Raw genomic sequence first — 24,202 nt, forward strand, 5'->3', positions numbered from 1 at the left:
GGCTCATCATGCACCTTTTCCTGCCTGTCCTTGAACAATCTCACCCATTTCCGCACTTTGCTATCACTCATTGCATTGTGGCTGTGCACTTCACAAATCTGGCAATTCAATTTCAATTTCAATTTCAATTTTCCTTTATTAAAGGGCGAGGTTCAGCCTGCGGCTGTTCTACCACCCAACCCAATGAATTTCTGCTGCTGCCAAGAACCAGAGACTGACTGTATCTCACAGTCTGCAGGTTACTTAATCATCTTAAACATTGCAATCACAAACTGGCAATGTGGCACCAAACAGTGTCTGCTTCTGTGCAAGGGATGCCACGAGCACTATGCCTGCGTAGTTATAACAAGTTATTGACCTTACTTAAAAAAAAGAAACATGACACATATATTTCAATTGAAGCTGTGTTTTGGCAAAAAAAGGTCTCCCCTTGTAAGAATTTCCTTGTTTGATCCCCTCCCCCCTGAAAAATCTTGTGGATACCCATGCCCCTCATACATTCACTATGTTTTACACAGCAGCCATCAGCAAAGAATGAAATAATGTACCATCAATACTAACAGAAATTTCATTGTTACAAGAATTTGAGGAGGGAAGCTCAAAGGTTACTATCTCAACAATGATGTATACCGATTTAACAGAATTTCTAATTCTGATTCACATTTGAATGTAGTAAGAGGAAAAAAAAAAATTACAAAATAAAATTATACACGAAAATTTAATTACAAATTTTTACACAGCATCCTCCTGAAATGAGCTTCGTTTGTAAAAAGGTTCGAAGTTGATCATATTCACTGGGGAATCCTGAGTGAAGCATTATCTGAACTTCGGGAAGGTGAAGAGTTGAATGCATTGGCTAGTGTGAGAAGACATTTGAGTGAATTCTGTGGAGTAGGTGCCCTCTTCCTTCATGAAAAATAGCTACTTTGAAAATAAATTTTAAAATCTGTAAGTTTGCCTGTGTCACAGGGAGTTTGGGTATTTAGTATTGGTATAAGGATTGTTTTTTGTAGGTGTCTAACAAATAAAATGCAATGACAAATAATGGCTAGGAAACTTAGAAAGAAAAGAGTTTAGTGTAATGGATGCTCAACTTGATGTCATCACATAGTGCATTTTGGGAAGAAATCGCATGGATTCAGGAAAACATATTCACAGGTGTTAAGGAAAGCATATGAGAAGCCTTCTTATAGTGAGAAAATTTGTGATATTTTGTATGTATACATTCCTCATATGATCATGATAATCATATGCTGAATCACTTCAGTAAAGATCACATGCACAGTGCTTACCCGGCATGTTTCCAATTCAGGATCTGATATCTTTGTCCAAAATATGATGATTTTACACAATGAATTGTAGGGGAAGTTGTTTGCTGAATATCATCCAATAGGTTTGAGTGACATTCAATAGACCAAATGGATACAGCTTTCAGTTTAGGAGAAACAAAAGATTTGTAAACTTTGCTGAGAGTTGAGATATTATTAATTTCTGTAAATCAATAGATCAAACCACATAAATAGAAAAGCTTCATCCTAAAATCAATACAATTATTAAGGAAATTAAGCTAGCATTAGCCTGACAATAAAAGCAAATTCTCCTACATCTTGAATAAATTTTAAAGCAAATTTGCTCATGCATTCATTATTTAGTTAACTCAAGGGTGTATTTGTGGAATAATATATACAATTTACATATCAAAATGGTGTAGTTTTAAGCTTGCCATAAAATGATCTTCAATCTATTAACTTTATTTTTGTACAACTGCTAGTTGTAAAAATGGTAATTTGTGAGACACAAGAATTTAATCGAATAAGAGGACATCTCTGATGATGTTTATACTATTCTTGTATTATGTCTTATATTTGTGCCAATGACGACATCTATTGCATTATTGTAATGCTTAATGATGAATAAACATATTGATATTGATAGTGAAGTATTGTCTTTGAAAACATGACTGAATGTACAGTAGTATAATTAATACACTCTAGAGATCTGACCTCCATGGCAGAGTGGTTATCAGAGCATGCTATGATGCTGGGGGTTCCAATTTTGAATCCCAGTCTGGGCATGGGTGTTCTTTGTGAGGGCCCCTTCATCAATATCATCATTCATTCTTATCTATGTGAATAGCCAAAAGTGGCAGAAGTGAAATGAATCAAACCAATCAATCAACAACAAAAACCTTTAGAGACGGATCTGAAGGATATTGGTAAGGATGGTGAAGAATGGATTGATTTTTCCTGGGTTAGGGACAGGATGCTACTGTGCTATGGTAACAATCCTTCTGGTTTAGGAATGCCATATACACTTTTAGTTACAATAGAAGGATTGCAAGATTGAACTAAAAATACTAAAATCTCAACATATTTAGTGGTAATTAAATAGACCTTTAATGGAGATAAAACCTCATTAGAATTGAATTACATAAATAGAAATTGAATTAATTTGTTTTTTCTTTACTACAGGAAGATAATTTAATTTTTCAAGATGAAGTTCATATATGTCATTGTAGCTTTCTGCACTTTTGAATATGTCAGGTAAGATTTATTTTATTGATACTATAAAAAGAATCAAGTAATTATTGAATCTGATATATATATATATATATATATATATATATATATATATATATATATATATATATATATATATATATTAATGTTCATTAATATTTATCAGTGCAAAATGAATATCAGCACGATAACTTTCCATCAATTGTGCAGAATGTGTAAAATTAAACTGTAGAAAACTTTCAAATATTTATGAATATTTTGTAGGTGTATGTGATGCATATAATTTATTTTATATATTTATATTTTTTTGTTAAAATTTTATCTTATCAGAGTTTATACTCATTCATTACAACTTGCAAACTACAATATAGGATTTTTAAAGAATAAAAATATATTAATATGAGTAAATTGAATTTCTATATTATTTCAAGGTGAAAATGACCTAAATTAACACAAGGAAATGTTCTTTTTCAAAATAAAAAATGCACTAATTTTATATTTTCATAAATTAAAGAACTATCGTTAGGAATTTGTATTTTTTATTTAACAATGTATGCATGACTTCACATGTGCACATATGTAACCAAGAATGCTATTTTTCTCTATATGTTTATATTAATACAGTAAGTAATAATGCTCCTTTCTTGTGAATATTCCCCTAGAATATGAAAATACCTTCTCCTAATTTGAATTATATTTTCTTACATTTATCTTGCTTCAACCATAATTATTTTCATTTATTGTTCTTTGCCAGTAGACAGTTTTTTTTCATGCAACCTCAAGGCTTTCCTATCTTGTGCTTTACGTTTCAGGATCCACTGAATTTAATATTATCTAATCATCTGACATCTTCTTTCCTGGATCCATTGCCCACTAGCATTCCTTCCAGTGCTTCTTTTAACAGCCAGTTCCTTCTTAGCCAGTTTGTTTCTTTTCTTGATCACTTCAAGAAAAGAAAAAAAACTTCCAGCATTGCTCTTCTTTCACTAACTGTTTCCAACACAGTTTTATCTCTTACTTTGTCTGTCCACTTCACACACTCTTTCTTCACCATACCCACATTTCTAAAAGCTGCTTCTCTTCACTTCTTTGTAGCATTTAGATGTCTGCGTCATACAATGGTACACTCCACACAAATTCATTAGACTCTTTTTAGTTGTTTGTTCAGAGGTCCATAAACCACACTTCATCTTCTATTAAAGGCTTACTGCAGCTCATGTCACTGCTTATGATATATCTCAGGTATCTGAAGCTGTCAAATTCAATACTTTGGACTCAAATTCTCATGTTAATTTTCCTTGTTTTCTTCTCCCCAACAGTTATCTTTTTTTACAAATAAGAATCCTTCATAGTAAGTGTTCAATGTGAAAATTGAGCCCGATCTGCTTCTTTTATTAAAGTTGTGAATTTCTGTATTTGAAAGTCTCAGAAGGTGAAGTAGTGAAGAATCTGCCAGTCAGCTTTTGTAGCGGTTCTTGATGAACTTCATTGAAGAAAAAACACTTTCACACGTGTATGTGCTGCCGAACATTGATGTCATTCTTTGCCCAAAACTACGAAGGTTTGGAAAGCGTTCCTTTGAAAGATATTTGAAAAACTCTGGCCCCTTTTCTTGCCTAGTTTGAAGGAACACATCGCCTTGCAAATCACGCAATTCAAGTTGGAGAGACGCTATTTTAATTTTCAATCTTACGTTTTTTGGAGATATTGCTCATTTCGATATTTGCACAAACTTTAACAATCAGTCACAGTACAATCCGAGTTGGGACACTGGAAATCTCTTCGTACTTTGTGCGTAGTAAAACAGATCTCTATAGCGCCTCTCTGCAGTTTGTTTCTCAACACAAAGAGTGAAGCCTTCGCGGAAGCAGGCGAGTTCATTCCACATAGCGAAGGGATGGAATGCATGGTGTGAAGAGAAAGTTACGTCACTTTAGATTCTTCTGATTATCATTATTGACGGAAAAATTGATTCTACCTGTGAATCTTTCTTCACAGAGCATCCGTTCCTTCAGTAAAAAAGAACGTATTTTAATAAAAATAAATAAAATTAATGTATTTTGCAAACTGGCTTCGCGGGCCGCAGAAAAAGGCAATGGGGGGCAGCATGTGGCCCACGGGCCGCCAGTTGGAAACCCCTGATGTAGGTGATAGGCAGGTAACTCCTCTTGTAGTTTCACCTACCTGTGTCATTTCTTATTATTTTCTCACTTTTACTCATTGTTTCATGTACATATTGCTTACAAGTCTCCTCTCTTTCCAGTCAGCAATTAATTTCTTAAGTATCTTTGTAAGTTTCACTGAATTCACTCTATCATATCGTTATGGTGTAAGGTTCTGTCCCAGGGCAGTTGCCTGGAGACTCAAATGGGGCTGTTCACCTTAGCCATACCAGATTTCACCCTCTATCCTGGAGCATAGGCGTAACTTGACAGAGGCAATGGGGAACACTTGCTCGTCAAAGTTTTCATAAAAGTTTACAAGTTAATGGCACATTGTTATCCTTCAGAAACTGAGGAGGAAAGTAACGAGTAACTTTTATGATTTTTCAAATTTAACAGTTAATTATCTGAATAGTCCTGGATAATATTTTTATGGGCTTGAAAACTTTTTGATTCTGCCCCCAAAGTTAAGCTCCAAGTTCGATTCTGGCCCCACCCCTCCCCCAAAGTTAGGTCCCAAGTTATGCTATGTCCTGGAGGGTAAGTCCCCTTGACCAATTTGCAAGAGACGGAGGTAGAGCAAAATTTCTGTTACACAAATTCAAATTGAATATGTTTATCCTCATTAGCAATATAAGAGCACCCTACTTATGTTCAATTTAGAGAAGAAGTTAGAAGGGGTGAAAAGATGAGCATCTTAATGGGACAGGTACTTACCACGGGTCCCTGGATCGAGCCTCAGTGCTGGAAGGGTCAGCTGGATAGTGGTCTCACTATCTGGTTTGAAGTGTCTTATCTCCGGACAAGATCTAGCTTGAACCCCACATCCTCTGGCTGCCCCGTTCCTCTCCTCGGCTGGCAGCAGTCGAACTTAAAGTGGATGTCTTGATCTACTTGCCCTCTCCTGGCCGTCTCCGTGTGTTCTCCTCCTAAAGTAAGTTGCTTACCAATTTTATAATGCTCTTAGGAGTAGGGCAATGTTGAGAATAGGTTTCCGGGGATCACCGGTAATGAAATGCTTTCTCTGAATCCACAAATACTATAAATACTTCCTTTCCTTTCTCTAAGTCTCTTTCAGTCCCAATTAGCCTATTTGTTCCTAGGCATCTTTCACCAATTGTCTACCGTAATCCAATACTTATGCATGCAATCTAGATAAAGGTTGTTGCAAATATTAGCAAAAGTATTTAATTTATCAACAGGGCTACGGAATGTGAATGTGCAGTCTACTTTGACGAGGACCAGAGTGCACCAGTCTATACTTCATCAACAACACAAGTTGGAAGCTGTGAAGAGTGCGCCTCAAAATGTCAAACCAGTGTGAGTAATTAGTTGGTTTGTTAGTTCCATAACATTTGAACTCACATTCCTGGATTTTGTAGAAATCAGCAAATATTTTTGTTTATTTTTAGATGGTGTAAAGGTTGATTTAGCACAAAATATCAACAAAAATTAGGACTTCATGCAATATTTTAGGGCAAGAGAAAGCAAAGGTAAATTACAGAAATGTTCATGGATTTCAGAGGTATGTTGGATAAATAACTGATTGCATGCAATGTGGGAAATAACTGTCCCTGTTTTGTGATGTTTCCAGTGTTCAAAGTGAAGTGGATGCAAGGGGGTGGTATCACCCAGCTAGGCAGAATTACACAAAATGTCCCCTCATCTGGTAAATTGTCCCCAAGAAGCCCCCTTCCTCTCAGCTAGTCTCAAGGCTAAAGAAAATATCTTCCCACCTAACAATTTCCACTTTGTCTACTGGATGTTCCATCCTACAGTTGATCAGGGTTGGTGGAGATAGTTGGTAAACCAGGCACCAGCCCACCACCACTACTACAGGGCACCATCCACCAACGTCTCAAGCAATGTCGCTTATTTAAGAGCAGACATGGTGAAAGTCATGAAGTAAAACAGAAATTTGAAAAGAATGGAAGTTATTATTTACAACATTATAAATCGTGTTGAACACATTCAAATAGTGTTAATTTAGGGCCATCATGAGATATTATTAACTTCACTCGAGAAGTAATAATTTTGAGATTTAAGACTTCAAATTACTATTTTTCTCTCAAGAACAATATTTTATTGTAATCTGGTGTTTCATTATTTGTTTAACTCTAATGTTATGATCAATATACAATTTCTACCAATGATGTCTGTTGGGAAGTTTATAAATTCGTACATTGAGAAAATATAAAATTATGGAAAACTAAAGTTACCTTTAATCTCTTTGAGGAGTGAAATGTTTTATAAATATTGGCCAAAAATGCTTATCAACAATAAATCGTGCTTTATTTGCATGTCTTATAATACCGGAAAATTCAAATGAGGCAACCTGACGGTTTTTCAAAATTTATCATTTATTTATAACTTGTCAAAATGTAACTGTTTAATAAATTGTTACTGAATATTTGTTGTAACCAGAACATTGAATATTAACAAAAAAAAGTTTAGTCATTGCAAGAAAAATATGTTTTCTATTAGTTCTACTGTGAATGGTGAGTGCTATGTCTCTTTTCTTCTAGCTGGAAGAGAAGACTAACAATGGAGACATGGACCATGAAACAGATGATGGAGAGACTGTAGGTGAAAAGGTCTGCCAGGCTTACAAGGGTGATATCAACAATGGACATGTAAGTAACTGATTAGCTCTTAGATTGATTGATTGATTGATTGATTTAGTTTATTTTACTTCGTGTTTTGTGCCTCTTGGCTAATTTGTGAAGATGGGGATGAGTGATGAAATTATGAAATTGATGAATGGACATTCACAAACAACCAAGCCCAAGCGGGATTCGAACCCGGTACCCTTGGCATTGCAGCACGATGTGCTAACCACTCGGCCACAGGGTCCGGCAATTACCTCTTAGACATTGTTAATGTATTATGGCACAAATTCACATATTCAACACAAAGCAAAATAAATTTACACACTTTCCTTTCTGCGTGAAACAAACAGGATGTTGAGAGGCATGGTCTGCCAACCATTTTTTTCCAAGTACGGTACATTCCCAAATAACCTCATGATACTGGATCAACACTGAATATGAGCTCCCATAGGGAATCGAATCCTGGGACCACTTGCATCCAAAGCAAGATATGGGAGATCAAATTTACACACTCACCATAATAAACAGAGATGTATAGGACATTATAAGGAAAGAACTCCCTCCCTGAAAGCAATAAATACACAATACTATCTCCATGTTTCTGAATTTACATGAACTGAAACAATATTTTTTGTTAAATTATATGTTATAATTATTGGATATTTTTCTTATCTGTTTTTATGTGTGATGTTGGTACAATACATTCTAAGATGCACCGAATGATGTGTTGGTTTGATGTATTTTTTTATAGTCATTCCACAGTGTTTTCTTCTGCGAAGAAAGGTTCCCATATTCTTAAGTTGTTTGTTATTATTCATCATAACAACTACTCAAAATACTGTGGTATGTTCATAAAAAATCGTGTATCATGTAGTCACACACGTACATTTCTTTCATTAAAATAAAATATTATTCCCTTTATTCTCACCTGTAAAAAGGTGCTGGTATGATTTACTGTAGTGTACTACTAGAAAAAAAGCACTGGTATTTCATATTTTTGCAGTGTTGTTACGGTTTCATTGTTAACAACACTTAAATACACATACTTCAATTTCTAGCTAAACCTTCATGGCGTGGTGCTAAGCACAGGGAAGCACTTTACCTTTTTTAAACAATTATACATATTTTTGCAGTTATGTAAGTAACAGGGGATGTACATTGTACATGTTTTGAGGCTGCATGTTGTGCTGTTCGGGAGAAAGAAATGGGAACGCTGAGAGCATCAAAAGTGTTTGGAGTACCGAGATCAACGATTCAAGACTACATTAAAAACAGTGCAACAGGGGAAAACGAAGAAGAAAATGCAGTGATAAGAAAGAAACTTGGAAGGAATCCTGTGATGACACCCGATTTAGAAAAAGAACTTGTTCAGTACTGCAAACGAAAGAGTGGAGAGAGCGTGGTGTTGACGAGCTCTCCTTATAAGAAATGGCTAGAAGACTTTTATACTGCTGAAGGCCACAAAAATTCTACTCAGGCCTCAACTAGTGGGACAGCACAACAGAGGACTCCTGCTGTCAACAAGAAGAAGAAAGTTAAAGGGAGGAAGCGTAAAGTCTCAAGCTCTTCTGACAGTGAGGATTCAAATGAACTTCCACTAGTGGACACTGACAATGATCTCGATGTGGACCTTGACGATCCTGATTCTATAGATATCACCTGCGTGTTTTGTAACGAGGAGTTTTCAGACGATTTCAGTGGGTGGCTTATGTGCTCTTCGTGCTTCAACTGGAATCACAAATTGTGTGATGCAGCAAGAGGCGAGCAGCGTAAATACACATGTTCGTATTGTGTGAATGCCTGAGTTTTTTTGGGACTAGATTATGATGTAAGTGTAGGCCTACTAATTGTACACACGTTCTTCAATTTTTTAATACATTATCAAGCATTTTTCACTGTCCATCTTTGTAATGTAAGTCTTTTTTGGTGGAAAAGTTTGAACTTAGTTAACAAAAGGTTGTGTGCTCCCTAGCAACTCGTTTTTAACAGGTGCTCCTAATTTTGCCTGGTGGGCAGTAATAGGAACAGGGGTAGGCGATATTAGGAACACAATTTTGAAAATTCTCTTGGGACATTTTCTGACATTTTGCTACTTAACTTAAACTGGCATAGGTTCAGAAGCGATTTGAACTCTGGAAACCAAAGGAGAATAGTTCCTAGTGATATTCATTTAGTTTACAGCTTGATTTACCATCCCAGGAGGCTGAGATACAGAGAAATAGTTAGGGTAGGTGATATTTGGGACACCTACTCTAATAAGATGAAGACAAAAAAAAGTGCTCCCCTGTGCATAGCACCACGTCATGAAGGCGTATAGGGGATGTGGGGGTAATGCCCCACACTTTCTTGATCCGGTCGTGAGTGGGGGTGATGTGATCAGCATCACGCCCCTGACCGCCTTTACCCCCCAGGGTTTCCCCCAGGTACCCATGTTATTCGACGCTGGGTGGGCGCCGGGGCCGCTTCCATCGTTAGAAAAGTTCCTGGATTTGAACCGGCCGGGGATCGAACCCGGGAACTTTACTTGCAATTTTTTTTCAAGTAAACATTTTATTTAATAAATTTCTTGATTCTTTAATATATGTGTAACATATCCTTGGGACAGGTAAATGCATCCATGCTCTGATGAAATTCTTTACAATATTATTGGTCCACAAATGCATGTCTTTCTTATTTTTCAGACTGGAGGTTACTACAATTGCAATGGAGATTGGAATCATATTAAATCATCTCAAGAGCCAGTTTGCTGCAAGGGAGGTCACAGAGTGGCATGCTAAATAAAAATACCACATTTTTTTTTTTCGTGTTTCACATGTGACTGTGAAACTGGACTGATCTTCTCTTTTTATACACACAATGAATTAACTTGAAATTCAAATTTGTTTTTGCAATTTTTCGGTTATTTCTACAATATTTTGGTCTGTTACGTTTGTTGATAATAAAATCTTCAATGCATTAAGAACTATTTTTTTTAGTGTTACCTTGAAATTAAAACACATTTTATTCAGTTGTTCAATAACCTCTAAGTGCATTGTAATTCAGAAATAAATTCATGTAGAATGTATACAAAGATGTGAGAATTAATGTGCTAGGTATATTTAATTTTCATCTGAGGAAACAAGACATGCATGAATTCATATTTGTGCGTGCCTATACATTATCTTTTCACTGAAAAAAACAACAACAAAAAAAAACATATCAATTCACAAACCAGAGCTGTAACTATGAAGGGGCAGAGGGAGCACATTCCCCAGATGAAGAGAGGCACAGGTTGCCAATAAAGGCATCAAGGAATAATGGATTTCAAAGGAATGATAAATCTTGAAACATAAAATTAAATTTAAAAATTATATATATATATTGATTTGATTTGAATTTAAATTTTTTGGTGCATCAGTACTTAGGCTATTTTGCACCCATCACACTATACGGGCTTAGCCCCTTATCATAACAAAAATAAAAGCGTGTCTGAAAACTAAAATATCCTTACCTGGGTTAAAAGCTGAGGCTGTACTCAGCACAATGAAGGACAAAACACAGGACAACACACATACAGTCCTACGAAGATTATACTCTCCGTAGGTCCAGATGCCAGAGCCTCGTTAGTCTGCAAAATGCGTTCCAGGGTGTACTATGTGGAAGTCAGGTTGACATTTGGGCTTACCACATGGAAGGATCGTCCCTTACACATCATATGTAGTGCATATTGTAACATATTTTTTTCTTTCAAAATATCATGTTCCCTATAAAAGCAACAAGTTGCACTTACTGAAGCTCACGGGTGTAGTTGAGAGTCGAGTAGTAGAGTACACCCTCTGCTTAACCTAAGTTGTTAGTGTATACCTTCTACTACTAACGTGTATATCTTTATTTATATTTATTATTGCCCATTACTCCAGTGAGCTTATTATGGTCAAATACTTCTGGTTTCACATGATCTGGAATATATTGTTGAGAAAGTGAGAGGATATGAATACATAATGTGTGTCAGCATTTTATCCCCATCACTTCAGTACTATAGTGTAGGTACTCGAGTAACATGAGATCTGGCATTTGTTAGGAAATCCAATGTACAGAGTAGAAGTTTAACTTAACTTGAGATTTCGAGGTATCGACTAAGCCCCATGCGAAAGCTTCAATAATGTTCTTGTTTCTTTTTCTCTCAGCACTTGCAGTGGACATAAAGTCTCTTATTGTTAAACACGACAATTGAAGTATATATTGTTACAGTTTTAAACGCAGAGAGAACAAAAAAAAGTTATTTTGTAAGAATTTTTCACGTTTTCCTTTTTAGTGAAATTAGCAGTATTATTAAAATTGTTAACAGTATACAAACTGATGATGCACAAAAGCTACATCAACAAAAAAAAAAAATAAAGTACATAAAATGATGTTCTGTAGCCCATAAAATACTACTGTAACATTTATATTTAAATGCAATTATTAAAATATGTCTCCCATATATTTTATATTTAAAATGCCTTCTCTATTGTATAACATGCCTTTCTTATACCAATTATTGGTATCAGTGACGTGCGGTGACGTCGACACTTGGGGTAGCAATCAGTGGCGTGCTCAAGGGGGGGGGGGGTTGGTGTGGCTCATACCCCTCCCCCTTTAGGGGCCAGTATTCCTAAAAATAGAACGTCAATAACAGGAAAAGATTGCAAAATGATGAATGAGTACTAAAAAAAAGTACACGTACCCCCCACCCCCACCCCATTTGAAAATAAAAAAGATTTGATATGACTACTAAGGGAGAGATCCTGGGTTCGAATCTCGGCTTGGCCATGGGTATTCTTTGATTGTGTCCCTTCATCAATTATATTGTATTATCTTCGCGATTAGCCAAAAGTGGCGGAAAAGCGAAGTAAAATAAACCAAATCAAGCAAGCAATCAATGATTTGACTTGATTTTTGTTACCTAGCGTCGCTTTTTTGTCATATTTGGTTAATTTCGAAGATGATACGATAAATTAATGAAGGGACAAACACAAAGAACACCCATGCCCAGGTCGGAGTTCGAACCCGGAACTCCTAGTGTCCTAGCGCGCTGTGATAATCACTCCCGACGGTTGGTTGATTTGGTGTTTTAAGTCCACTTTATGCACAGAAACAAAACAGGTAACAAAACACACTTTTTTTGTAGTTTCTTCAATAATATTCATTTGGCTTTTTGAGTTCTGAGATACATTTTTCATTTTAAATTATTTCATTATTCACTGCAGAGTACAACACAGGAACAAGAATGCACGCTCATCACGGGTTCGAATCCCGGCCTGGATTGTTCGAGGTCCCTTCATTAATTTCATCACATCATCCTCATTTTCGCGATAACCAAATGTGGCAGAAAAGCGAATTAAAATAAACCAAACCAACATCGTGCGTTCTCTTGCCCAAATAAATACATCCGTTGGAGGCCAAGAGATTAGTAATTTTTTTAAAAAAAAAACACTACTAAAACGAGAGCGAGAGAGAGCCTGAGCAAATATTTGTAATTTAATCATTATATATTCCATATTTGAAAAAAAAAAAAAAAGAAAGCATAACATTATTGTCTGCACATAACACGTTCCCATTTCATAAATAATAAAACTACATCCCATATTATACATACATATTGTACAACGTGTAAAATGTTGTGTAAATACAGAGAACATAAGTACTGCAGAAAATTTTCCCTTGAGTTCTTTAGAGGATTTACAAAGGAATCGAATGGAAACCAATCCCGTATCTGTCCTATAGGAGATAGACTAGGGAACCTGAAAGCACGGGCTTTCAACCATTGCAGCGGGGGCGAGAGGGCAAGGGAGGTAGAGGCAGAAATCTTCAATTTTCCTTCGGAAAACCCGTTTCTACCTGGAACTGCTAAGGCGAAAGAAGAGCGAGCTAGGCCAGTTTTGTCCGCGGATCACACCGAGGGACGAGAAGCGCGTGAAAAAGAAAGTGTTGCATATGAACTGTGGCTTCAACAATACAATAACTATTGTGATTTGAAAAAATTAGAGATGTGAGATTGATTAATCTATCTCTGCTAGACTAGCTACTCCTCAGTGCACGTCACTGATTTGTATATCATTGTCATCAGCATTCTACCATGAATGAAGTCTATTTCATACATGTATTGATGGAAACATGGTCTCCAGTTAAAGTTTCATGCAACCAAGCATCAGATCCATAGCTAGAATTAATCTTCCAGAGAGGGCTCACCAGTTATTGGTGGGGAGGAGGCTTTGTAAACAAATTATATTTTTCAAAAGTTTAACAGTATTAAATGAGGGTAAATTATTATTAAATGAAGGTAAATTATTTGTGTGTGTGTGAGAGAGAGAGAAAGGTCATTAATTACACATAAAATTTAGAAATATCATACAAATACTACAATTTGTGTGCAAGTTTTCTTTACTTCTTGCTTTAAATTAATATAAATCAATTAGATTTCTTAGTTATTTCTGTCTTGCATTCTTGTTTTTACTTTTATTGTGAGTATATTGTTATTGGTATAAATCTGTTAATGATGTATTGAGAGGGAGAGAAAGCATTCAACATTTACAACCACACCTACTTTGTGGATATTTCGATATTATCTTTAGTATAGTATATTTGAAGTCAAAACTAATTGGTTATCAATTGTTTTAACAAAAACTCCCACCCGAAATTTTTGGTGGGAGGGATTTTTGAGACCAAGATTGTTGGTGGAGAAATCCCCCCCTGCACCCCCCAGGATTTTGCACCCTGGTTGTAGGGATGTCTCAGTTTACCTGAGGCATCCCTACAACTCTTCCTTCTTATGCATGTGGTAAGCTAAAATAACATATTTTGCATACTCCTAGAAAAATAAACAGGAAATTGTCCAAGGATATTGGCATAGGAATAGGCGTAACTTGGTGGGGGCAAGGTGGCACTTGTACCCCCAAAATTTTCAGCTTTATTAAAATTTACAAGTTAGGGGACCTGAGGAGCAAAGTCTCAAACGTCAGTTATTTAGCAAATAATCCTGTCTTTATGGGATGGAAAACTTTTCGAGTCTCTTCCCCCAAAGTTTAGCTCTAGGTTTGATTCTCCTGCTCAAAATTAGGCCCAGTTTGATTCTGCATCCTCAAAATTAGGTCCAGTTTGAATCTGCATCCTGAAAATTAGGCCCAGTTTGATTCTGCCCCTCAAAGTTAGGTTCCTAGTTATGCCCATGGGAATATGTATCCAAGCTTTAGGGAGCTGATGTCACTCATCTCCAATATAATTACTCCTATTCCTGTTCATTTTCAAATATTGAAGCAGTTATCACATTTTTTGACAAATGTTTTAAAACATGATGTGTTCATATTCAGTGACTCAACTAGCTTTGTACTCTGTGATGATGTACACAACCACATACAAGGGGATTTCTTCCAAAGTGTCAGGAACAATATGGGGTAGCTGCTCTGATGATTTCATTATACTTTATACTTAGAAGAAAATGGAATGCATAAAGGAATTATAGCATGTAGATATGGGGTGGTAAGGGAGAATAAAATTGGTGTTCTGTAATTCTGTTGCGGAAGACAACAAGGATACAGCATATTCTGCAGGAACTTCCATACAGCATGAGCCACCTGATGCCAGAAAAGCCAGTAAATTTTACTGAAAACCATGTAGCAATGCACTATTGTCAATTTGTCATATTTACCTACACTCACCCATGGACGACCGGAAGGGGGGGCAAGGAGGGCCATGGCCCCTCGAAAATGAAAGTCAACCAAAAATTATATATTTCACACGATAATTTCATTTCAGCGACAATAATATATGTTAATTATTGCATGAACATGATTAATTCAAATTGAAGCAATGTATTTTTGGAGGGTCATTAGTATTGGGGAAAATGTGCCTCGTTTGCACCCCCTGGAAAAAATATATCTGGCTTGCACCTCCCTGGAAAAATCCTGCAGGCACCCATGCTCTCACCTTATAACAAATACCTCCTAGATGAGAACCGGGCTGGCCCTAGGTAGCTGGGCATATAAACAAACACAAGGCACGTAGCCAGGAGGAGGTTTCGAAGGGCTGAAGCCCCTCCCCCGAAATCCTACAAATCTCTAATTTAAATAGTATATGATGGTAATTAATTAGCTTCGTTAGCAGGCCCGTAGTTAGAGGGGGGCAACTGCCCCCCTGAGAGCCTGCTTTGCCCCCCTGTGAAAAATACAGAACACATTCCTACCTGGAATTCTCACTAATCTTCACAATTATATCATGTGTTACTCTAGCAACATAACAAAGACACATTGATTTTGTGATTTATTAGGGTGTATAGGATTCCGTATAATGTCGTATTAGGATTGGTAGGGAAAATTTCCGTCCAGATTCAGACTTCGGGAAATGAATTGGAAATTTTTAGTATCTAGAACAGTTGTGACAGTTTGAGTAGTCTTGTATTAAAGGTGCCTAATGTGTTCGGACGATTTTCTTGGATGTGTTGTTATGAACTTGGAACTGCTAAAATTTTTGTTTTCCAAGTCTGCCTTTTGATAATAGTGATTCATGTGGCAGAAAGAGGGAGTGGATATTTGATTTTTGTTACTTAGCGTTGCTTTCTGCCACTTGTAGCTAATCGCAACAATGAGTGATGACGTGAAATTGATGAAGAGACACTCATAAACAGTGCCGCAACCACAGGGAGCAGGGGGCTTTGCCCCCCCCCCCCCGACCTTGGACGGAAGTCCATTCTAGGGGAAGCAAACATTGAAGTAAAAAACAAGACTAGGAGAATCTAAGAATAGCAGGACAATTGGGTACTCATGATGAAATTAGTTTCCATGTGTTCCTTGCATTTTTCTTCCAGACGGCCAAGGGCACTTGCAAGGGGCAATTGCCCCCCTCCATTTCAAACACAAGGCAATTAGCCAGGAGGAGGTTTCGGGGGCTGAAGATGGCGCCGAAGCCTGATGGACGCGCATTTAGTGTTCCGAAATTTCAACTGTTTTCCGGTTGCTTGGGTGCTTCTTTTACTTGTGATGTGGACTCGAAGTATTGCAAGAGAAGAAATGCTGGACAACTGCAAGTGTGTGGAGGACTGGTCGCTTAGTTACAGGCGATTTTCTTTCTCGGCCATGAGCTCGGATCGAAGTCTCGTGTGGACAGCTTCTGGAAGCCGCAAGAACAACGCTTCCCGTTCCCGCCAGCCGCGTGGCTCGACCCAGCATTGCCTCTTGGTTGCTTCGTTCTCCCTCCTGCTGGCAGGCGACATTCATGTCAACCCCGGTCCCCAGGCGGTTTCCCGTCAAGAATGTGGTTTCCGTATATACTATCAAAATGTGCAAAGTCTAACCAAAAAGTTATCGACTCTGGAAATGTTCTGTAGTGAATTTCACGAATACGACGTGATTGGTTTCAGTGAAGTGTGGTTTAATGAAACGATCGGCGATAGTGAAATACCCCTGAAGGAGTTTCAGGTATTCCGCAACGATAGAGGTTCACGTGGAGGCGGAGTTATGTTACTCGTAAACAACAAGTGGCCCTGCATCAGACGTCTGGATCTGGAGACGTCATGTGAAATAATATGGACTCAGGTAAATATAGGCTCACAAAAACTATTAATCGGTTGTTTTTATAGACCCCCAAAATCTGGCACTGCAACCTTGTCAGCATTATTAGATTCTGTGCTGAATGCTATGAAGGAAACTGACATCATTCTTATGGGCGATTTCAACCTTCACATAAAATGGCCATCGTCGAACTATGGCCTCTGCACAGACAATGATGACAGGTGGTTTTTTGATCATTATATCAAAGCGATTGGACTTCATCAATTTGTAGACTTCCCCATAAGACGTACAGAAACTCTCGACCTGTTGCTGTCATCGATCACAAAGGTCAAGGCCAAACCTGGTGAGCAATTCATCGCCTCGGACCACACCATACTTACTTTGGGCCACACCCCCGTCCATGCCGAAATCCAAGTCCCTGGAAAAGCCCCCAGGCCCTTCCCCCTCCTCCAGACGAGTCTACAACTGGAAAAGAATCAACTGGGAGCAGCTTTCTCTTGTCACCAGCCTTGTACCGTGGACAATGATGGACCCCCTCCCAGCGGAAGAAGCAGTGGATTTCCTCGTGGACTGTGTGCAAGCCATAATTAAAGATCACGTGCCCCTAAGGAAAACAAAAACATCCCGATTCCCACCGTGGTATAGTGAAGAGACGAAACTTACGCTGAAGAACAAAAATAATTCGTGGATCCTGTGGAAACAAGTCCCAAACGTTCATACACGGAACACGTTTACTCAATTAAGAAAACATAGCAAAAACTTAATGCAAAGAGACTATAATATTTACATTCAAACTGTGACGGGAAGTGCTGCTAAAAACCCCCAAAATGTTCTGGACGCTAATTAACTCACGCCGACAACACGACCGTATTCCCGTTCAAGTCTCCTGGAACGGTAAGTCTGCTACAAAGAAGGAGCGCACATCACTTTTTAACTCGTATTTTCACAGCAACTTTACAAATAATACCGCTTCTGCACTGCCTGAAGTCAAATCCATCACTCCTTACACACTCTCTCAAATCTCCTAACGCTCCTAATGATATCCCTGCCATATTTCTACAACGATTAGCCCATATTCTATCCAAACCAATCAGCATAATTTTTAACAAATGTTTTTCCGAGGGTGTATTTCCTCTTGCATGGAAGCAAGCAAATATAGTTCCTATACTCAAACACGGAAACAAAACTCACGTTACTTCTTATCGTCCAATTTCCTTACTTCCTGCACTTGCACTACTAGCCGAAAAAATAATTTCCAATCGTATTCTTGCGCATGCTACTCCGTTCCTCTCTCCCACTCAACATGGTTTTCTTCCTCATGCTTCATGTGACACAAATCTTGCTTGTTTGCTCACCAACGCGGTTAATTGCCTGAGTGCCAAGCAAGACATGGATGTCGTTTACTTAGATTTTTCTAAAGCCTTTGACTCTGTCCCTCATACACAACTCATCCATAAACTTTCAAACAGATTCAACATTCACGGACCTCTTCTTAAATTACTCTCATCTTACTTGCACAATAGAAAGCAAAAGGTTATCATATCTGGTTGCTCTTCGTCATGGCTCCCTGTAGTTTCCGGTGCGCCTCAAGGAAGTTCTCTAGGGCCCCTGTGTTTCACTCTTTTCATGGACGATATTCATGAATATATTTCTCCAGAATGCTCAATTTTATTGTATGCTGATGACTGTAAGTTATTTAGAAACATCGCTTCAGTTGAAGACACATGTTCCATGCAAGGCAATCTCACACACATTGAACGCTGGTGCCAAGACTGGAATCTGAAAATAAATCCCGAAAAATCCGTTTTTATGAGGTTTACCCTCAAATCCAATTGTACAACACCATCCTATAGATTATGCAACAAAATTATCCCGTTCGTACAACAGCACAAAGATCTTGGAGTCATTTTCGACAGAAAACTCACTTTCAGCCACCATATAGATTACATAACTTCAATAGCCATGAAAACCCTTGGGCTAATTTACAGATTTACAGATATCACACATGTTTCTGCCCTCAAAACCTACTTTACAAGGTGCGTTGTACCTATTCTTGAATATGGTTCCTGTATTTGGTCAATGGCCTGTAATAGCAATATAAAGAGAACAAACAAAGTGGTAAATTTCTTTATCAGAATAGTCAAACATAGATGTCCAGCCCTTGTAAACTTTTCCAAACATGAAATTGTAACCACTGTTCAAATTCACGATCCTTCCCTTCGCCGTCAAGTTTGAGATCTAACATTTCTTTTCAAAATCATGAATGGACAAATTTTCACTAACGAACTCTTGCCACATCTTCACATCCGGATCCCACGTACCAACAGCAAATGCAACAACTTCTCTTACACAATAGCCTCAAGGCTATCCCTAGAACAAAGGTCATTTCTTTATAGGCTACAAACAAGATATAATACACTAAATGATCCTCCAGGCTTCCATCTATCTAAGCAGGCTTTCAGAAATGCGTGCATCAAGCAGCTGAAGAGAAATTAATATTTGTTACACCCTTGTTATTGTTTTATTATTATTTTTTATTATTTTATTATTCTTGTTACATATGTGTGCGTGCTTCTTATTTGTTAATTTCTATTTTTCTCTCTGTTGATATCCTGATATAAAATGGATTCTCTCTGTATTCAGGATTTCTCAAATAAATAATAATAAAAAAAATTATGCAAATGAAAATACATTTCGTAAAATTTTATTGCTCGCTTCGTTCGCAATTTCCGCTATTCTTATAGTCCAAGTTCAGAGCCATATGGAGCGGCGGGAGTCGGCCCTGGGAGCCAAACAATCTCTATGAACAAAAAAAAATGTTGAAGAGAATGCAATGGTTCCCCGTAAAATTATTTGCGCCCTATTAAAACAATTTCTTTCTATGAAACTTAATATGAAATATTAATGATGACACTGTAATCCAAGAAGTCAATGATCAATGAAGGGATTCCTATTTCTTTGTCAGGTGTCAAAACATGTATTTCAACTATAATATATATAATACAATTCACACAATATTTTGCAAAATGGTTAACGTAACCAGTAGGCAAACATTGTCTGTAGTGATACAAGAATTTCCCCTTTGAAGGAAATAGAGTCTGTGGGGGACTAAGGGACCCATGTTTTTTTAATGTTTTAGCAAGTACAAAAAATGTAGCTATTACAAATTTTTACACAAGTCATCAAAGTGTAGATAATATGTAACCATTATTATTTAATTAATTCGAGTTTTCTTGCATAACACAACACAATGGTGTTGTTGGATTCTCGTTAGATTACTTTGTGCGTAAAAATCGTGCATACTGGAAACTAGAGGCATGATTTACAAAGGGTTCCCTTAATCAGTTTCTGCAGAGAGCCCCAAAGCTGTTGGTACATATTAATCGTCTATTAACATTATCGACCTGTATATATCAAGTAGATACAGTCCCTATTAGCCTATTTATGTTAAACCTTATATTCTTTGGCAACCTGGAAAGGTCATTATCGAAATATTGCTATTTGATGTTGCTCGAAGTGTATTTTTTGTTTGTTTGTTTGTTGCAGTTTCTGTTACTTATCTCTTTTGGGGGAGAAGGCACGTGCCTCTGTGTACCCTGCTATATCTGCCAATGCGACACAATATATAAAAAATTGACTCTAGGATTGACTTCACCCCCTAACAAAGAATTCCTGGCTACGGGCCTGTTCGTTAGCAGGATTAAACCTCTTGTATAAGTTGTAATGTATTGAAAAATTCCTCTTCAGGGCTTATACTTCTTACTTTTCCGCCTATAGATGGTGGCTGTTGATATGAGCTTCCTCCGAAATAGAATTCTGGATACGGGCCTGATTCAGATGAATTCAAGAGAGCTTAGTTTATTTATTTCTAAACACGGGTGTTGTGTTGTATATAGTAATAACGCAAAAATTGTACGATATGTAGACTAATAAAAACTATTTAATTGTGTAATATTGTCTTGCAACACTAAAATTGCGGTTACAGTCAAATTTTCGCTTGAGGCATTGGCAAAGAAAAAAATAAATCCACTCTCTCTTTTCTATGAACAAATATTTCAATTTTTCTCTCGCCAATTTACGTGAAAACTCGAGAAAATTTAGAGTAAAATTGAATTATATAAGCAATGAATACTTCATTTAAAGTATTAATGTATTTTGAGGGTAAGAGGAAGCTGACCTGTTACAGAACAGTTAAATGATAAAATTAATGTTCGATACTTCAGTCCACCATATCTAAGTTTCATTGTTAAAGCACAAGTTCAATGGCGTTATCGTTTTAACCTTTCAATATTTGACAGTTTTGTAGTTCCTATTACAGACATGATCTATTCATCAGAAATCGCTAAAAATGCACATTTCCGGTTCTTGCTTGCCCTTTATTTATCTTTTTAAATAACAAATTTTGAAAAAAAAAACACTGCCCCTTATTTAGAGTTACTTTAATTCCAGCTCTATTTTCTCGTTACAAATACGTTGATTGTTACTTCAGAATATGGATTTATCCCATACATTACTTTTAGTTGAGAATAATAAAAATGTTCAAGAGTAAAATTTATTTACCATATCACACCCTGCAAGGCTAGCCTGAAATTTCATAACTGTCTTTGAAAATATTTTCTTCCAGCACATTATTTTCCTTTAACGAATGTCGACATTGTAATATTAGGACATGATTGATAATGGACTTGGTTCTTCTTGAGAGTGAAGAAAGCAACGATTTACATATTTTTGCACTACACTTTCACTAGCCATTGTAAAGTAATCCAAACACAATTTTAATGTCCTCCTCCATCCCCTGCGACTGGAACTTTCCCCGCGAATGAAAAAACGAAGAACGCAAGGCTGAAAATAAAGGGAAAACTCCTGAAAATGATCCCCTACCCCTACTCCGAGAATTGAAATGGCAAGTTTGCTTGAATATACGTCATTTAAACTATTGGTAGCTTGTAAGTAGACGAATGTGAGTGCCTTTCCGTTGAATCTTAGGCTGGCGCAGCAAAGGGGGTGATGGATTTTGAAGTTACCTATTGTACGCTCGTCCACACCTCTGACATCATGAATATGTATATTAGTTATATTATTTCCAATATTTCTTTTTTCACTAAGGTAAGAGGCCCCGATATTTTATTGTGGGGAAGTTACAGAAAACTGCGCTACGCCACTGATATGATAGTCGATCTATAATATTATTTAACGGAGTATTGGTTCTATTATGGACAGTGACGTGCGGTGACGTCGACACTTGGGGTAGCAATCAGTGGCGTGCTCAAGGGGGGGGGGGTTGGTGTGGCTCATACCCCTCCCCCTTTAGGGCCCAGTATTCCTAAAAATAGAACGTCAATAACAGGAAAAGATTGCAAAATGATGAATGAGTACTAAAAAAAAGTACACGTAACCCCCACCCCCACCCCCATTTGAAAGTAAAAAAGATTTGATATGACTACTAAGCGAGAGATCCTGGGTTCGAATATCGGCTTGGCCATGGGTATTCTTTGAGTGTGTCCCTTCATCAATTATACTGTATTATCTTCGCGATTAGCCAAAAGTGGCGGAAAAGCGAAGTAAAATAAACCAAATCAAGCCAGCAATCAATGATTTGATTGATTTTTGTTACTTAGCGTCGCTTTTTTGTCACATTTGGTTAATTTCGAAGATGATACGATAAATTAATGAAGGGACAAACACAAAGAACACCCATGCCCAGGTCGGAGTTCGAATCCGGAACTCCTAGTGTCCTAGCGCCCTGTGATAATCACTCCCCGACGGTTGGTTGATTTGGTGTTTTAAGTCCACTTTATGCACAGAAACAAAACAGGTAACAAAACACACTTTTTTGTAGTTTCTTCAATAATATTCATTTGGCTTTTTGAGTTCTGAGATACATTTTTCATTTTAAATTATTTCATTATTCACTGCAGAGTACAACACAGGAACAAAAATGCACGCTCATCGCGGGTTCGAATCTCGGCCTGGATTGTTCGAGATCCCTTCATTAATTTCATCACATCATCCTCATTTTCGCGATAACCAAATGTGGCAGAAAAGCGAAGTAAAATAAACCAAACCAACATCGCGCGTTCTCTTGCCCAAATAAATACATCCGTTGGAGGCCAAGAGATTAGTATATTTTAAAAAAAAAAAAAACACTACTAAAACGAGAGCGAGAGAGAGCCTGAGCAAATATTTGTAATTTAATCATTATATATTCCATATTTGAAAAAAAAATAAGAAAGCATAACATTATGTAAATACAGAGAACATAAGTACTGCAGAAAATTTTCCCTTGAGTTCCTTAGAGGATTTACAAAGGAATCGAATGGAAACCAATCCCCTATCTGTCCTATAGGAGATAGACTAGGGGATCTGAAAGCACGGGTTTTCAACCATTGCAGCGGGGGCGAGGGGGCAAGGGAGGTAGAGGCAGAAATCTTCCCTTTTCCTTCGGAAACCCGTTTCTACCTGGAACTGCTAAGGCAGAAGAAGAGCGAGCTAGGCCAGTTTTGTCCGCGTATCGCACCGAGGGACGAGAAGCGCGTGAAAAAGAAAGTGTTGCATATGAACTGTGGCTTCAACAATACAAAAAATATTGTGATTTGAAAATAATTAGAGATGTGAGATTGATTAATCTATCTCTGCTAGACTAGCTACTTATCAGTGCACGTCACTGATTATGGAACATATTGATTGACTGATTGAATTCATTTATTCTACGTCGCTTTTCTGCCACGTTTGACTAATCGCGACGATGAAGATGAGTGATGAACGGACACTGACAAAGAATACCCAGGCCAGGATTCGAACCCTGTCGTTGTAGCGTACTGTGCTAACCACTCCGCCACGGAGGTCTGCTATAAGACATCTACAGGCACGTATCCAGGAGATAAGTCGGGGGCTGAAGACTCCCGAAATCCTGCAACTATCTAATTTAAATAGTGTGTAGTGGTAATTAATTTCAATTCCTTAGCAGGATTAGACATCTTGTTTAGTAAATTGTAATATACTGAGAAATTCATCTTCAGGGCTTCTATCCCCTCACTTTTTCGCTTTAGATGGAGGCTACTGATATGGGATGAGTCCTTCCCCCCGAAAAAAATTCTGGTTACGGGCCTGGACATCTAGCACGTCCATAGATATATACATGTGTCAAAAATAGTTGGTAACACAAAAATTTTACTTGCCATTTCAAAAAATTCTCAGTGGTCATAGAATCGTGCATAGTTAGTTAAGTTGCACATTACTTTTTCAAAGAACGCATGAACTCTAATAAATTTTTGTGTAACAATATAACGAAGTTGTACTTTTGTTATTAATTTTTGTGTATGGCACTTGGTTTCTTCAATATCGATAGAGGTCCCAGATATGATCCCTGGTAATGCAATATTTTTGTG

At 37.4% G+C, this 24,202-nt stretch overlaps 1 protein-coding gene across 1 annotated transcript; it reads left to right on the forward strand.

The window, feature by feature from the left end:
* The first annotated feature begins 837 nt into the window (after positions 1-837).
* LOC145994328 (uncharacterized) lies at positions 838-10,095 on the forward strand. Its single transcript, XM_083130436.1, has 5 exons — positions 838-948; positions 2,472-2,543; positions 5,884-6,001; positions 7,207-7,314; positions 9,972-10,095. The coding sequence occupies exons 2-5, from the start codon at positions 2,494-2,496 to the stop codon at positions 10,065-10,067; spliced, it is 372 nt and encodes a 123-aa protein (XP_082986562.1). The 5' UTR covers positions 838-948; positions 2,472-2,493; the 3' UTR covers positions 10,068-10,095.
* Positions 10,096-24,202: the final 14,107 nt, after the last annotated feature.

Source organism: Lepisma saccharinum, chromosome 10 (assembly GCF_977018435.1).
Source record: "Lepisma saccharinum chromosome 10, izLepSacc3.1, whole genome shotgun sequence".
Classification (NCBI taxonomy): Eukaryota; Metazoa; Arthropoda; class Insecta; order Zygentoma; family Lepismatidae; genus Lepisma; species Lepisma saccharinum.

Bases quoted from the DNA above. Each gene is read 5' to 3' on its own strand.
- LOC145994328 (XM_083130436.1), top strand. From the start codon at position 2,494: ATGAAGTTCATATATGTCATTGTAGCTTTCTGCACTTTTGAATATGTC. The intron at 2,544-5,883 runs GTAAGATTTATT...ATTTATCAACAG, and splicing joins TGCACTTTTGAATATGTCAG to GGCTACGGAATGTGAATGTG. The intron at 7,315-9,971 runs GTAAGTAACTGA...CTTATTTTTCAG, and splicing joins GTGATATCAACAATGGACAT to ACTGGAGGTTACTACAATTG.